Source organism: Oncorhynchus mykiss, chromosome 28 (assembly GCF_013265735.2).
Source record: "Oncorhynchus mykiss isolate Arlee chromosome 28, USDA_OmykA_1.1, whole genome shotgun sequence".
Taxonomy (NCBI): Eukaryota; Metazoa; Chordata; class Actinopteri; order Salmoniformes; family Salmonidae; genus Oncorhynchus; species Oncorhynchus mykiss.
In genome coordinates, this window is record NC_048592.1 from 2,144,807 (window position 1) to 2,162,239 (window position 17,433).

The window sequence follows — 17,433 nt, forward strand, 5'->3', positions numbered from 1 at the left end:
TTCAATTAAGACCTAGACCACTAGGTGAGGGAAGTGATTTACTAATTAGTGACCTTAATTCATCAGTCAAGGACAAGGGAGGAGCGAAAACCCGCAGACACTCGGCCCTCCATGGAATGAGTTTGACACATAATCTAAGCCAACTGTGACTAGGGGGTGTTCTAGTATGTCTATTTCTATGTTGGTGGTAATATGTTTCCCAATTAGTGGCAGCTGTTTATCGTTGCCTCTGATTGGGGATCATATTTAGGTAGCCATTTCACCACCTGTGTTTTGTGGGATATTGTTTGTGTTTAGTTGCCTGTGTGCACGTCATGCCTTAACGTTTCGTTGTTTCTGTATTGTTTTGTTTGTTTCAAAGAGATTAAAAAATATGTGGAACTATACTCACGCTGCGCCTTGGTCCGCTCATTACGACGATCGTGACACCAACCCATAGTTGTGCACACGTTGGTGTTGTACCTACCCGTCTATGGGTTGAGACAATATGGTTGATTGAAAAGGGTGTATAGTTTTTCACACTTGCTATTGTATAAATATTGAAGTCTCCCGAGTGGTGCAGCGGTCTAAGGCACTGCATCTCAGTGCTAGAGGCGTCACTACAGACACTGGTTCGATTCCAGGCTGCATCACAACCGGCCGTGATTAGGAGTCCCATAGGGCGGCGCACAATTGGCCCAGCGTGGTCCGGGTTAGGTTTTGGCCACAGTCTGCCATTGTAAATAAGAATTTGTTCTTAACTGACTTGCCTAGTTAAATAAAGGTAAACATATTTTTTTAAATAACCTCAATTTCACCAGCAGTACCATACTGAAATACATCACTGGCTGAGGCATTGCTCTCCATCTTGACCATTGGCCCACTACTCAAGCTTCTCTCCTCTGCTATCATATCATGGCCCTGCTCTGCCAGCTTCCACACAAAGACAAGGGAATGATGCCACACCCTGCCTCACATCATCAGTAGCAGGCTGTGCCTCTGTCATAGGAGCCTCTAGTATGAGCAAATACAATTAAAGTCTCTCTGTGTTGCTACATCCCCCCCCACTAGCCCCCCAGCTGCGGCTGCACCCGTGATTGTCTATGTCCACCCCAGCCCACCCCTCCCTACCCAACACCATCCCACCAGCTGCACACAGTCATACTCACCCTGTGCGTGCCTTGTTTCAGCCAGGTGTTTATGCAGGTCTAATTACACACAGCCATAGGAGGAGATGGGAAATTGATTTAGCGGCAAGCTGTGACGACTGGCTGTTATCTAAACACTGTGAGTGTAGCATGGTGATAACATGCAGATAGGACTTAGATGCCCCAGGGCTACCATCTGTCTGTCTTACTACTGCCTCTTAAGAACAAAGCAGACTGCGCAGATGAATGGTTAAAAACAACAGATCGCCTTACTATCGCCTCTGACCACAGAACATCGGCGGCCATTTTCGGTTAATTTCACAACGATTCTAGCCTAGGCTATATGTTGAATCTGGCTTTTCAGATGTACTTTCCAATCTATGGCAGATGATGTATCAGTATGGCACTTCGCATCACTCATTCCAGGTTGAAACCAGACATTATTGTTCCCGCCCGGCTGCCCTACACATCATTTCATCCCAGAGCTATTTCTCCTGGAGAGTTCATCTGAAAAGGACAAACTGCAACCGGGAGGAAAAATAATCACTTGCTTATCACCCTGGAGAGAGCAAATGTATTTCACATGGCTGCAGTCACTGATTTTATCTGTAGGCACTTTGTTTTAATGGGGGACTGTGTGAAAAATTGCTGTCCATACTGCTTGAATGAACTGCTCCTGTACAGGGGCACAGGGAGGTGGGTGAAGAAGACTACGAGGAGGAGGGAGGCGGGAGGGAGGAAAGATGTTTGCATGGTGCTGGAGTGAGGAACAAGACCCATTTGAAAATGCAGGAGGGAGTGTGTGTGTGTGTGTGTGTGTGTGTGTGTGTGTGTGTGTGTGTGTGTGTGTGTGTGTGTGTGTGTGTGTGTATGTGTGTGTGTGTGTGTTGGGAGCGATGAGGAGGTTGTTTAATGAGGGCTAAGAAGTGGTTGTTTGTTCACAGGTGACAGGTGCTGCAGTCACAGTGCTTCTTCATTACTCTGTGGTTAGGTGCATGTACCCGTAACTCCACACAGACACACACACATACACACGCTCACCAACACACCCACCCTCCACATCGATCCAGATTGTCATCGACCCCGACCTGCTCTTGTCTGGTCATGATGGCATGATCATCTGCCTGCCCGGCAGAAAACACTGAATCAGCCCAGAAGGAAATATGACTGGACTAAAGGGGAGAAGGATGCATAGGCTGTGTCCCACATGGTGTCCCATTCCCTATATAGTGCCCTACTTTTGACCAGGGCCCATAGGGCTCTGGTCAAAAGTAGTACACTATGTAGGGAATAGTGTGCCATTTGGGATGCATATTTAGCACACACATATTCTTAGCATACACAGCCTAGCTTATTTAAAGGTGCTGCTGCTCTGCATCAAATCAACACATTCTTCTCCTCTCTTATCCGTCAATGGGTCTCTCTCTCTCTCTCCCTCTCTATTTCTCTCTCTTTTATCTGTCAATGGGGCTGTGTGAACACTGGAACAGAGGTCTCAGGGTTCATCACTTGAGAAAATTACATTCAAGATAGCTAGCAGTGTTATTATGGATCATTTCAACTTTCAACATGTCGTAGAGAGCAAAGATTAGAGGACAAAGGTTACTCTTTATTTGTTGTATTTGGAATGATTTTACCATTCTCCATTACGTTTTCCAAACTTTTTATATCAGTTTTTCCCATTTAACAATTCCAACGCATCTTCATGTAGGCCTAGTAAATCTCTTATCTTTCTACTGAGCAGTTATAATAATAGTATGTTAGATTTCTGCAACAACAATGCAACAGTGACCCACTAAACTGTAAGCCCAGGCACTTCGCTACCAGATTATTTTCCTCTATCTCTCATTGACTTAGCGTCCTGTCCAGGGGGTGTACTTGTACAACAAGCTACCTTACTACAGAAACAGGAGATAGGCTCCTGCTCTATGGGCTGTTCTGGCTGAGACTTACTTCTTTACTTACTTATTCATTGACCATCCTCTTTCTCTTCTCTGTGTCTCCACAGTAACAAATTACAACAATGTTGTGGAGGGCCAGTCAGACTCTGATGATGAGGACAAGCTACACATAGTGGAGGAAGACCCTGATGGTGACAGCACGGTGCCAGAAGACGCCTCAGTAGTATTAACCCAGAACGGTACAGAGACTCACCAAGACACCTGGGATGAAGGTGAGACTCTAGGCTATAGAATACGATAACTTTGTGTGTGTGTGTGTGTGTGTGTGTGCGTTTGTGTGTGGTTAGACTATACAGTACATACAGAACAATTACTTTTCAATTGTATTAATTTGTCTGATGCTCTAATCTAGAGCAATTTACAATCAATGTATCAACTAAGTTTAGTAGGGAGAAAATATTGCATATGACAGTCATTGCCCTTCTTCGAAATAGCTGCTATCAGCAGAATCCGTGCCAGGAAGAGAAAAACAATTGCAGGTGTGAGTGCAAAAAACTGAACATACAACCACATTGCTGTTTCGTTTTTTTGTTAACATCTTTTCATTGACTTTAGAAACACACCAACTTCAACTGGTAATGACACTGACACATCAGGCATAGTCAAGAGGTAGGACAACTACATTTACATTATCCTGCTCGACAAAGACTATGGGCATTTGGCCTAAGCTTCAACTAAGACATAGCTTTTCCCCTGGACCTGGAATGGTCTTACATGGTTTCCGTGATGTTTGTTTCACGTGGTCTGTCTCAAGGCAGTGAATTTCAGTCTTCCTGCACACTTACGTCTGATTCCCAAATGTCACCCTATTCCCTATGCAGTGCACTACTTTCGACCAGAGCCTTATGGGCCCTAGTCAAAAGTTGGTTCACTGTAAAGAGACTAGTTGTGGTTAAGATGTCTTTTTAGGTGTGGTCTGTTTGAGGATGTGCTGTAGAATTGAAGATTGCACACATGGACTGGACACCTACATGACTGCTGGCAGTTTATGCACCATTTATGCTGTTGTCTGCGTGCACACACAAAACAATGCTGGGATAAAACACAATTTGGATAAATATTGAACAGAACACACATTGGTTTATTTTGACTCAGCCAGTTGGGTCTCAAACAACCCACTGTTTTCTTGTTGTTGATGTTGGCTTTTTAAGCTATGATCCATTTGGGTCATATCAGAAGACTGGAGGCGTGGTTTAGTAGCGGTGTGGGTTTCAGATAGTTATTTTTTGCCACCTGTGAGCATATGTAATTCCATTTAATCTGTTCTGTTGTGTTGTCAACACATGTTAAGGTTGAGCACTGACACTTTTGTAGCATTAATAAAGCTAACACAAGTGTCGGAGTTCCTTAAATACCTATGTACAGTGCCTTGCGAAAGTATTCGGCCCCCTTGAACATTGCGACCTTTTGCCAAAAAAAGATATAAAGATATAAAACTGTATTTTTTTGTGAAGAATCAAGAACAACTGGGACACAATCATGAAGTGGAACGACATTTATTGGATATTTCAAACTTTTTTAACAAATCAAAAACTGATAAATTGGGCGTGCAAAATTATTCAGCCCCCTTAAGTTAATACTTTGTAGCGCCACCTTTTGCTGCGATTACAGCTGTAAGTCGCTTGGGGTATGTCTCTATCAGTTTTGCACATCGAGAGACTGAAATTTTTTCCCATTCCTCCTTGCAAAACAGCTCGAGCTCAGTGAGGTTGGATGGAGAGCATTTGTGAACAGCAGTTTTCAGTTCTTTCCACAGATTCTCGATTGGATTCAGGTCTGGACTTTGACTTGGCCATTCTAACACCTGGATATGTTTATTTTTGAACCATTCCATTGTAGATTTTGCTTTATGTTTTGGATCATTGTCTTGTTGGAAGACAAATCTCCGTCCCAGTCAGTCTTTTGCAGACTCCATCAGGTTTTCTTCCAGAATGGTCCTGTATTTGGCTCCATCCATCTTCCCATCAATTTTAACCATCTTCCCTGTCCCTGCTGAAAAAAAGCAGGCCCAAACCATGATGCTGCCACCACCATGTTTGACAGTGGGGATGGTGTGTTCAGGGTGATGAGCTGTGTTGCTTTTACGCCAAACATAACGTTTTGCATTGTTGCCAAAAAGTTCAATTTTGGTTTCATCTGACCAGAGCACCTTCTTCCACATGTTTGGTGTGTCTCCCAGGTGGCTTGTGGCAAACTTTAAACAACACTTTTTATGGATATCTTTAAGAAATGGCTTTCTTCTTGCCACTCTTCCATAAAGGCCAGATTTGTGCAATATACGACTGATTGTTGTCCTATGGACAGAGTCTCCCACCTCAGCTGTAGTTCTCTGCAGTTCATCCAGAGTGATCATGGGCCTCTTGGCTGCATCTCTGATCAGTCTTCTCCTTGTATGAGCTGAAAGTTTAGAGGGACGGCCAGGTCTTGGTAGATTTGCAGTGGTCTGATACTCCTTCCATTTCAATATTATCGCTTGCACAGTGATCCTTGGGATGTTTAAAGCTTGGGAAATATTTTTGTATCCAAATCCGGCTTTAAACTTCTTCACAACAGTATCTCGGACCTGCCTGGTGGGTTTCTTGTTCTTCATGATGCTCTCTGCGCTTTTAACGGACCTCTGAGACTATCACAGTGCAAGTGCATTTATACGGAGACTTGATTACACATGATGATTACATTGTATTTATCATCATTAGTCATTTAGGTCAACATTGGATCATTCAGAGATCTTCACTGAGCTTCTGGAGAAAGTTTGCTGCACTGAAAGTAAAGGGGCTGAATAATTTTGCACGCCCAATTTTTCATTTTTTGATTTATTAAAAAAAAGCTCGAAATATCCAATAAATGTCGTTCCACTTCATGATTGTGTCCCACTTGTTGTTGATTCTTCACAAAAAAATACAGTTTTATATCTTTATGTTTGAAGCCTGAAATGTGGCAAAAGGTCGCAAAGTTCAAGGGGGCCGAATACTTTCGCAAGGCACTGTATATCCCTATGCTGGGATAGTTACCCCTTTGTTATAATATTTAAATAATTATAAATTGTATATGAAAATATCTCATGTGCAAAAATATTGAAGGAACATTGAAATTTGCAGTGTACAAACTTAACACGATGAACATGAATGACATTGACTCTCACGGGTGGCCTACAATAACTATCTGAAAGCCACGCCGCAATAGGCCACACTTTTGGATTATCCAAACACGGGCTAATTTAACCATCAGTTGGGTTTTTATTCACTTTCATGCTGGGTTGATCCAGCCGAGGGGTCTTTTTTAATGTAATCCATAGGCTATTTTCAGGAGAGAGCAAATGGCGTTCCTGTTCATCATGTTATGTTCACCCTGAGGAAGGCACAGGGGTGCCAAAACATTGGCGTTTTACCCAATAAATAACTGGGAGTTTATACATATGTAGTGACTCTCTTTGTTTTATAGCTTACTGTTTATTCACCATTAGTCTGCACCTCTACACTAAATAATTGTATCTGGGTGTGCGCCAGCTCATGCTTTTTATGTTTGTGCACTGCAAAATTAAATTTCCCTTCAATATTTTTGCACATTACATATTTATATATAAAATGAATGACATTATATAGCATAAAAAGGGGTAACTCTCCCAACATTGGAATACACATAGGCACTTGAGGACTGTAAGACTCATTAAGCTACAAAAGTGTCAGTACTTAACCTGTTGTCAACATGTGTTGACAACAGAACAGATTAACAGGAAATACATTTACTCTCATATGTGGTCAAAAATAACTATCTGAAAGCCACAATCCTACCAAGCTTCGCCTCCAGTCTTCTGATCTGACCCGGAAGATCATAGATAAATAACCCAACTAAGTGACCCAACTGGCTGGGTCAAAAATAACTCAACACGTGTTCTGTCCACTATTTACCCAGCTTTTTTCTCTCTCTCTCTCTCTCTCTCTCTCTCTCTCTCTCTCTCTCTCTCTCTCTCTGTCTCTGTCTCTGTCTCTCTCTCTCTCTCTCTCTCTCTCTCTCTCTCTCTCTCTCTCTCTCTCTCTCTCTCTGTCTCTCTCTCTCTCTCTCTCTCTCTCTGTGTATCTGTCTCTGTCTCTCTCTCTCTCTCTGTCTCTCTCTCTCTCTCTCTCTCTCCCTCTCATCAGGTAGACTAGATATGTCACAGAACGTTGGATTTTGATGGTATTCCGCGGACACTTGCTGCCATCTTATTTACACACTTTCATACCGAAAAATGCTTGTCTAGTCCCACGTGCTGCTCAAATCAGTACTGCATTACTCAACTTTCCCCTGATACTGCAAATCTTCCTCACATAGACCCACAGAGGACCATGTTATATTTGATAGGCTGCATCCTGTAAACTAGTGCACTATATAGGTCAGGGTTTCCCAAACTCGGTCCTGGGGCCTCCCAGGGGTGCACGTTTTGTTTTTTGCCCTAGCTCTACACGGCTGACTCAAATGATCAACCCTTTTAGATTTTAATGTAGAACCCTCTGTGGAAATACTTCAAGATGGAACCCAAAAGGGTTCTACCTGGAACCATAAAGGGTTCTTCAAAGGGTTATCCTATGGGGAAAGCCAAAGAACCCCTTTAGGTTCTAGATAGCACCTTTTTTTCTAAGAGCGTACTGTAATCCAGTGCATGTGCCAACACTGGCCTTACTAACTCTGTTCATTTGGAAACAGTTGTGCACCCTGATCCCTCCACCTGCTCCAATACGTCTCACACAGTACGAGTGCCAAAAACATGCCTCACTCACCAAATCCCTCTTGCGCCAGGGTTGGTTCATCGTGAGAATATCTTGAGTGAGTAGGGATTTAGTAGCAGAGAATGCAACTAAAGCAGTGACACTTTTTTCTCCATCAATCTATTGGAATATGAGTCTTTCTGAAAATGGTTTAATAAAATGTATGTTAAAGGCATATAAAGGCATTTCTTCTGTAAAAAACACCTTTCTAGGAAATAATTAAGGTGAACATGATATCCTCTGTGAGTGTCCATTCTGTGTGCTGTGGGAAAGAAGAGAGATGGGAAGTTACTCCATTACGCTCTTGATTTCATATAGCCCCTGTTGGCTGGCGTCACCCGGCTTCCTGTGTGGTACTCTGAGCTGCCTGGGAGTACTGTACTCAGAGCCTGGGAGTACTCTCTCTCCCTCTCTCTCTTTTCCTGAACAGATTATCTCTACTCTCCTCAGACAGGGCGGCTACCTGTGGGAGATCTGAGACACGCACACAGGCACGTGCACACATTCACTGGGAACACCATGTCATTTCAACATGGACATTTGGGTAATATTTGGTTGAGACTTTGATCAATGAGATTTCACCCTTTATTCACCCACTTTCAACAATTTAAAAGCAAAACAAAGTTCAAATGGGAATACAATGTCAGATATTTTGTATTTATACAACAACTTAATGAGTTATCACTGTGCTTCACCTAATAGCACAACCAAATGTCCTGGATTGCACTAACCGAAAGGTTGCTGGTTTGACTATCCGAGCCGACAAGGTAAAACCTTTGCCCTTGAACAAGGCACTTAACACTCATTTTTGGTTTGAGATTTTGTGCAGATTATTATAGCAGTTGTGAAAATCTCCACAGACCTGCAACCTTTACCTGCTATATTGAACATGCAGACTTTCTATGATTACATAAGAGGACATTTAGTAATAGTGACCTCAGATTGTGGCCATAGATGTGTTAATAATTTTAAGGTTAAACAAATACGGTTACATTCGTTTGTAAGATTAACTGTAGGCTATTACAAAATTAATATGAAATTGTGTTTGGTTGACAATGCGGACAAATATCAACATTCAAAGGAGATTATTAAATATTGTTTTAGTTTTTTTTTTCACCTGTATTTAACCAGGTAGGCCAGTTGAAAAAAAGTTCTCATTTACAACTGCGACCTGGCCAAGATAAAACAAAGCAGTGCGACAAAAACTACAACACAGAGTTACATTCATACATAGAAACATTAATTTGTAGTGTGTGCAAATGTAGAAGATTAGGGAGGTAAGGCAATAAATAGGCCATAGAGGCAAAACAATTACAATTTAGCATTAACCGTGGAGTGATAGATGTGCAGATGATGATATGCAAGTAGAGATACATGATAGATGATGATGATGCATATCATCATCTGCACATCTATCACTCCACGGTTAATGCTAAATTGTAATTGTTTTGCCTCTATGGCCTATTTATTGCCTTACCTCCCTAATATTCTACATTTGCACACACTACAAATGAATGTTTCTATGTATGAATGTAACTCTGTGTTGTAGTTTTTGTCGCACTGCTTTGTTTTATCTTGGCCAGGTGCAAAAGAGAAAGCAGATAAATAACAATATGGGGATGAGGTAGTTGGGTGGGCTATTTACAGATGGGCTGTGTACAGGTAGAGTGATCAGTAAGCTGCTCTGACAGCTGATGCTTAAAGTTAGAGAGGGAGATATTAAGTCTGCAACTTCAGTGATTTTTGCAATTTGTTCCAGTCATTGGTAGCAGAGAACTGGAAAGAAAGGCGGCCAAAGGAAGTGTTGGCTTTGGGGATGACCAGTGAAATATACCTGCTGGAGGGCTTGCAATGGGTGGGTGTTGCTATGGTGACCAGTGAGCTGAGATAAGGTGGGGCTTTACCTAGCAAAGACTTCTAGATGACCTGGAGCCAGTGGGTTTGGTGACGAATATGTAGCGAGGGCCAGCCAACGAGAGCATACAGGTCGCAGTGGTGGGTAGTTTATGGGACTTTGGTGACAAAACGGATGGCACTGAGATGGAGTACATCCAGTTTGCTGAGAAGAGTGTTGGAGGCTATTTTGTAAATGACATCGCCGAAGTCAAGGATCGGTAGGATAGTCTGTTTTACGGTATGTTTGTTGGCATGAGTGAAGGAGGCTTTGTTGCAAAATAGGAATCCGATTCTTGATTTAATTTTGGATTGGAGATGCTTAATGTGAGTCTGGAAGGAGAGTTTACAGTCTAACCAGACACCTAGGTAATTGTAGTTGTCCACACGGGTGCGGGCCACGGAAGGAGTGTTGTATGGCATTGAAGCTCGTTTGGAGGTTTGTTAACACAGTTTCCAAAGAAGGGCCAGATGTATACAGAAGGGTGTCATCTGCGTAGAGGTGGATCAGAGAATCCCCAGCAGCAAGAGCGACATCATTGATATATACAGAGAAAAGAGTCGGGCCGAGAACTGAACCCTGTGGCACCCCCATAGAGACTGCCAGAGGTCCGGACAACAGGCCATCCGATTTGACACACTGAACTTTATCTGAGAAGTAGTTGGTGAACCAGGCGAGGCAGTCATTTGAGAAACCAAGGCTATTGAGTCTGCCGATAAGAATGTGGTAATTGACAGAGTCAAAGGCCTTGGCCAGGTCGATGAAGACGGCTGCACAGTACTTTATTTTATCGATGGTGGTTATGATATCGTTTAGGACCTTGAGCGTGGCTGAGGTGCACCCATGACCAGCTCGGAAACCAGATTGCATAGTGGAGTAGGTACGGTGGGATTCGAAATGGTCGGTGATCTGTTTGTTAACTTGGCTTTCGAAGATTTTAGAAAGACAGGGCAGGATGGATATAGGTCTACAACAATTTGGGTCTAGAGTGTCTCCCCCTCCCCCTCTCTCTGCAGTAGATTGCAACTCCGCCCCCTTTGGCAGTTCTATCTTGTTGGAAAATGTTGTAGTTGGGGATGGAAATTTCAGGATTTTCGGTGGCCTTCCTAAGCCAGGATTCAGACACGGCTAGGACATCAGGGTTGGCGGAGTGTGCTACAGCAGTGAATAAAACAAACTTAGGGAGGAGGCTTGTAATTTTAACATGCATGAAACCAATAAATTATGTGCAGACAAGAGTATGGTAGGATGTGAGTACAGTGGAGGTAAACCTAGGCATTGAGTGACGATGAGAGCGGTTTTGTCTCTAGAGGCACCAGTTAAGCCAGCTGAGGCCACTGCATGTGTGGTAAAAGGCTTATCTAAGGCATATTGGGCAGGGCTGGGGGCTCTACAGTGAAATAAGACAATAATCACTAATCAAAACAGCAATAGACAAGTCATATTGACATTCCAATGAGTAGCAATGGGTGAGTCAGGGAGCCGATTCAGTAGTCACTACTACGCTAGGCGAGCTGGAGACACAGCGATTCATACAGCTAGCGTGCCGGGGATAGCAGATGGGCCTTCGGCGATGTCAACTGTTGACTGTTGAAACCACCTCGGACATTACATCGGCAGACCAGTCGTTGGCAGTAAATGGTCCAGGCCAATTGGCAAAAGAGGTATTGTAGCCCAAGAACTAGCTGGTGGACCTCTTAGGCAAGCCGGGAGATGTATTTATTTAACCTTTATTTAACTTGACAAGTCAATTAAGAACAAATTCTTATTTACAATGACGGCCTAGGAACAGTGGGTTAACTGCCTTGTTCAGGGGCAGAACGACAGATTTTTCCATGTCAGCTCGGGGATTCAATCTAGCAACCTTTTGGTTACTAGCCCAATACTCTAACCTCTAGGCTACCTGTCACCCCAATGGGTCTAGCTCGAGGCTAGCTCAAGGCTAACTGATGCTTGCTTTGGGACAGAGACGTTAGCCAGGAGTAGCCACTTGGATTGGAGCTAGCTAGCTGCGATGATCCGGTGTAAAGGTTCAGAGCTAGCGGTAGGAATCCGGAGATGTGGTAGAGAATTTGTCTGCATTAAATCCACCACCATCAAGCATCTTAGGAAAGAGATCCTCTGGCTGTTAGCAGGCGGCGAGAAAAGGAAAACCTGCTTAACACGATGAACACGAATTACATGTACACTGACCTTGCTGTAAACCAGGCAAACCGATCTCACTTTTAAATGCAAAGCTGTCAATGATTTGGGCGGTGTTGATCTAATGGACAGATGTTAAACTCAACTGCACGGCTACATGGGAGACCTGGCCACCCATCTATCTGAGAAGATCCGATCCAGCTATCAAGCAGCTTTGCCCCTCTTGAGACGGACCTACCAGCCCCGGGAGTCAGCACGAATCCTGCGCGTATACCAACAGCCAGCGGACGCCTGGTGGCACCCTCCCCCACGGCCACCACAGTTCAGCAGGTCATTTCCCCATCGGATTCCATCACTACCACCTGTCACACCTGCTCCCGCTCTCCCTCCCTGGCGTGCAAAGGAGCCAGGCTCCCCAGCATTACGCACTCCTGCCACCATCAGTACGCACACCAGCCTTTCCCCGTCACGCGCATCAGCGTATTATTGGACTCACTTGGACTCAATCCCCTGTTTATTACCTCCCCTATACTTGTCAGTTCCCCATCTCTGTTCCCCACGGATGCCTTAATGCCCGTATGTCTTTGTATACCTGTGTGCTGACGCCGTTCCTGTCCTGTTACCCATCTGTTCCTCATTAAATGTTGACTCCCCATACCTGCTTCTCATCTCTGGCGTTGGTCCTTATAACCACCATCACTGTGGGCAGCTCGATGGTGAGAGATTTCTGTAGACCGACAAAGTTCCACTGTCACCCAGGAGCCTGTGACCATGACATCAGGTCTTTCCTCCCCACGGTTATGGCCAACTACTCCAGTATTGACACCATCGTCACCCACGTAGGTTTTAACAACCTTCGTTTTAGGCAATCTGAGAAACTGAGGGAGGACTACCATTTTTTTTAAAGACCCACGCTCGCACAGGGAAGAGAATAATTATCTCTGGCCCCCTCCCATTCTACCGATTCAGAACGTTTGAGCCGACTCTGCCCTAAAAGAGTATCTGAAAAAACTTTGCAACGACAGGAATGTCTCTTTTTGTGACAACTTGATTTGCTTTGGGAGCAACCAGCACGTTCTAAAAGAGACGGGGTTCACCCTAACCGCAGAGGTTCCACGATTATTTCCAGCAACATCACAAACTGTTTTAGAGACTGACAGACAGGGTCTGGTAGTGCTCCAGATCTCCCTTTCAGAATAAGCAAACAGAGGACTTGGAAACCATATCAACTCCTGCAGAAATGGCACTATGGTTATTGTAAGTAACCTCATTTATGTTCCTTTAACTCTTCTAGTGAGTTTATACAAACTGTCATCTCCTACCATTCTGATAGATTGGAGACTGTCAGAAAATGTGGTTGTAACGTTAATAATTTGGTTGTTATTCCATTGGTTACATCTAGGCAGGCGCCCCTAGGCAGAGTGGCCCACACTAATTGAATATGGCACTTTTAAATATTAGAGCAATCACTAGTGAAACCTTTCTCGTAAATGAACTCATTACTGAGCACAAAGTTGATTGCATGTTTCTCACTGAAACCTGGCTCTCTTCAAACTGTAGTTCAGACTCTTATTGAATCCTCCCCTGGACTACAGCTTTTCATACTCTATCAAAAAAGGGGAAAAGGGTGGAGGGGCAGCCTCTATTTTTACTAATGCTCTCAGCTGTTAGGACATTTCATTTGGCGACTTTGGGTCTTTAGAGCATCATGCTATACTGTTTAAATGTCAGACACCAGTGCTGTCCATAACCCTGTATAGGCCGCCAAAGCACTGCCCCACTTTATTTACTGATTTATCTGAACTATTGTCTGTTGTCCTTGAGAACTATGATACAAATCATTGTGTTGGGTGATTTTAATATTCATGTTGACAAAGAGACTGACTCCAAGGCCATTGAATTTATGAATCTTTTGAGCTCTATGGACTTTATCCAACATGTTTTACTGGACCCACCCATAACCGTGGCCATACTCTGGACCTGGTTAATACCAAGGGGCTTTCTACTGTTGATGTTGCTTTATCTGACCACCACTGTGTATTTTTATCTACCTTGTTGCCATAGCACAGGTTAATACTGAATGCATTATTGAGAAACACTATCTTATTTCTGAAGTTGCTACAGATTTTATTGAGTAGAAGAAGCATACTCTATCACCTATTCTGCCTTCCTCTTGTGATGATTTAGTTGATAACTTTAATAGCAAATTAAGGGCAACCATTGATGCCATAGCTACAGTAAAGTTGAAAAGGCCACATCCAAACGGATACCCCTTTGGATGAGTGAAGAAATGTATAAATTATAGAGAAATTGCAGAAAGGCAGAGTGGGAGTGGGGAGTCAACGTTGCAGGTCCATTATGATATTCTGAGAGAGCAACTTGGCATATATAACAAGGCAATTGGAAATTCCACACTGGCTTATTTTTCTAACTTGATCACTAATAATCAGAATAATGTGAGAGTGCTCTTCTCAACCATTGATGGCCTGATAAATCCAAACCCCGAAAATCTGTGAACTTTTCTCCACATCTAAATGCGATATAAGATAACATAACAAACATTAGACTGGGTATAAGTCAAGCAAGACCTGATGAGAAGTTTGATGATATGTGCCCTAGTTTACCACGCAGAGGCACTATGGATTTATTTTCCCTGGTTGACATAGACATGCTCAGGAAAGTGATATCACTACTTAAGCCGTCTACCTGCGTTCTCGATCCTATCCCCACCACCTTCTTCAAAACAGGTTTTATTTGATATCTGAAGAAGTGCAAGCTATTGTTAATCCCTCCCTGTTCACAGGCACTGCATTAAAAACTGCTATGGTAAAACCCTTTCTGAAGAAAAGTAATCTAGATTCTCCAGCTCCTAACAGTTGCCAGCCAATCTCCAACCATCCAATCTTAAGCAAAATTTTGGAGAAATTGGTTTTCAAACACCTAAATGTTTTTTTAAGTGCCAATTGTTTTTATTTTTTATTTTTCAATTCTGGTTTTCGGGCCCACCACTGCCTTAGTGAAAGTGGTAAATTATCTTAGAGCCAAAACAGATGCCAAACAGCCCTCTGTCCTTGTACTTTTGGATTTAAGTGCTGCATTTAACACTGTTGACCATGATGTTCTTCTGGACAGACTGGAGAAGTGGGTTGGCCTCTCCGGTCCAGTTTTTAAATGGATTAAGACCTAGTTTACCGGTCAATAGTTTTGTGTCACCCTTGGTGAACATAACTCAAAGAAAATGGTTCCACAAGGTTCGATTTTAGGTCCGGTACTGTTCAGTTTATCAGAAAGCACAGCATTGATTTTCAATACTATGCAGGCGATACACAACTTTACATTTTTGTGTCACCAGAGGATTTTAGCTCCACGGATAAATTATTAGAATGTGTTCGTTTTTTAAATACTTGGATGGCTCACAACTTCCTAAGCTAAATCAAGACAAGAATGAGGTAATTATTGTTGGAGCCAAAGCACAGAGAGAGAATCTGGCCGCATATTTTAATTCACGGGCAAGAAAGATAAAACACCAGAGTTGTGTTTGAATACTAACATACTAACTTACTGTATACTACATACTTAATGAATATATACTACATACTATTAGTTAATTTTAGTGTACCGTAAACAAACAATATCCTTTCAGTTGAGTGTACTAGCGCTTCGCCTGTCTACTGGAAGTTGATGCTGTTGATATGCAACTTCTTGCTAGCTTGTTAGTATGACTAACAAATTACTAGCTAGACATCTTACTTCATTAACAAAATCCATTGAGAACTCACAACAACAGTACCGCTTAGCTAATAATGACGTGAATAATCAACATAACATACCGGTACATACAAGCAACTGCTGTAATGCTATGCTAGAATGTTGTGAAGCCACTCCCATTTTCTGAAAAATAGTGTCCATTGCTTGTATGCTTCGTATTTTGGCGAATGTAGTATGACTTCTGGGAACTTTTGAAAGCCATTGGTCAACTGCAAAACATACAGAATGCTGCAGCATGGGTACTGACCAAGACCAGATCTCTGCACCGCCTGCCTGTGAGTTTTAAAATTCATTCTAAGATTATTCTTTTGGTTTTTAAATCCTTCCACCATTATGCACCCCAATACATGTCAGACATGCTTTTAAGTTCTGTATCCAGTAGGTCCCTCAGGTCCTCTGGCACTGGCCTTTTAACTATCCCAAAGCCTAGGACAAAAAACCATGGAGAAGCAGTTACTATGCCCCCAGCCTCTGGAATAGCCTTCCAGAGAACCTGAGGGGGGCCAAAACTGTGGCCATTTTTGAAAGAGATCTTAAAACACACCTTTTTGGCTTTGCTGTTCCTCAGGGTGCTTTTTAGTCGTTCAGTTTTTATTGTTATTCTTTAGTTTTTGATCCTCTTATGTTTGTTGTGTAGTAAATATTTCCGTTTTTATTTTCATTGTTTTTTCCTGTGAAGCACATTGTGTTGCATTCCATGTCTGAAATGTGCTATTTAAATAAAGCCTGATTTGATGATGACATAATCCTGTGGTTGAAATTTCACCCTCAAAACAACAGTTCGCGTTGATGACAGACAGTAAGAGAGACAGACAGACAGACACAGACAGACAGAGTATTTGGTAGCATTGCCTTTAAATTGTTTAACTTGGGTCAAACATTTCGGGTAGCCTTCCACAGGCTTCCCACAATAAGTTGGGTGAATTTTGGTCCATTCCTCCTGCCAGAGCTGGTGTAACGGAGTCAGGTTTGTAGGCCTCCTTGCTTGCACACGCTTTTTCAGTTTTGCACACAAATTTTCTATAGGATTGAGGTGCTTGTGATGGCCACTCCAATACCTTGCCTTTGTTGTCTTTAAGCCATTTTTCCACAACTTTGGAAGTAGGCTTGGGGTCATTGTCTGTTTGGAAGACCCATTTGCGACCAAGGTTTAACTTACTGACTGATGTCTTGAGATGTTGCTTCAGTATATCCAAATAATTTTCCTCCCTCATGATGCAATCTATTTTGTGAAGTGCACCAGTCCCTCTTGCAGCAAAGCCCCCCCACAACATGATGCTGCCAACTCCAAAAACTACGATATTTGTCCCCATGTGCAGTTGCAAACCGTAGTCTGGCTTTTTTTATGGTGATTTTGGAGCAGTGGCTTCTTCCTTGCTGAGCGGCCTTTCAGGTTATGTCGATATAGGACTCGTTTTACTGTGGATATAGATACTTTTATACCTGTTTCCTCCAGAATATTCACAAGGTCCTTTGCTGTTGTTCTGGGATTGATTTGCACTTCTCGCACCAAAGTACATGAATCTCTAGGAGACAAAACGGTATGACAGAACGGTTCCTGAGCGGTATGACGGCTGCGTGGTCTCATGGTGTTTATACTTGCGTACTATTGTTTGTACAGATGAACATGGTACCTTCAGACATTTGGAAATTTCTCCCAAGGGTGAACCAGACTTGTTGAGGTCTACAATTTTTTTTCTGAGGTCTTGGCTGATTTCTTTTGATTTTCCCATGATGTCAAGCAAAGAGGCACTGAGTTTGAAGGTCTCCAATTGACTCAAATTATGTCAATTAGC

The 17,433-nt window shown here is 42.8% G+C and overlaps 1 protein-coding gene across 1 annotated transcript in view; it reads left to right on the plus strand.

Annotated features, from left to right (window-relative positions):
- The window catches only part of LOC110509192 (zinc finger E-box-binding homeobox 1), a 96,482-nt gene that overhangs the window by 50,731 nt on the left and 28,318 nt on the right, over positions 1-17,433 (plus strand). Inside the window, exon 2 of the mRNA XM_036967070.1 lies at positions 3,136-3,300. Within this exon, the coding sequence (XP_036822965.1) occupies positions 3,136-3,300 (165 nt within the window). The remainder of the gene's footprint in view (positions 1-3,135; positions 3,301-17,433) is intronic.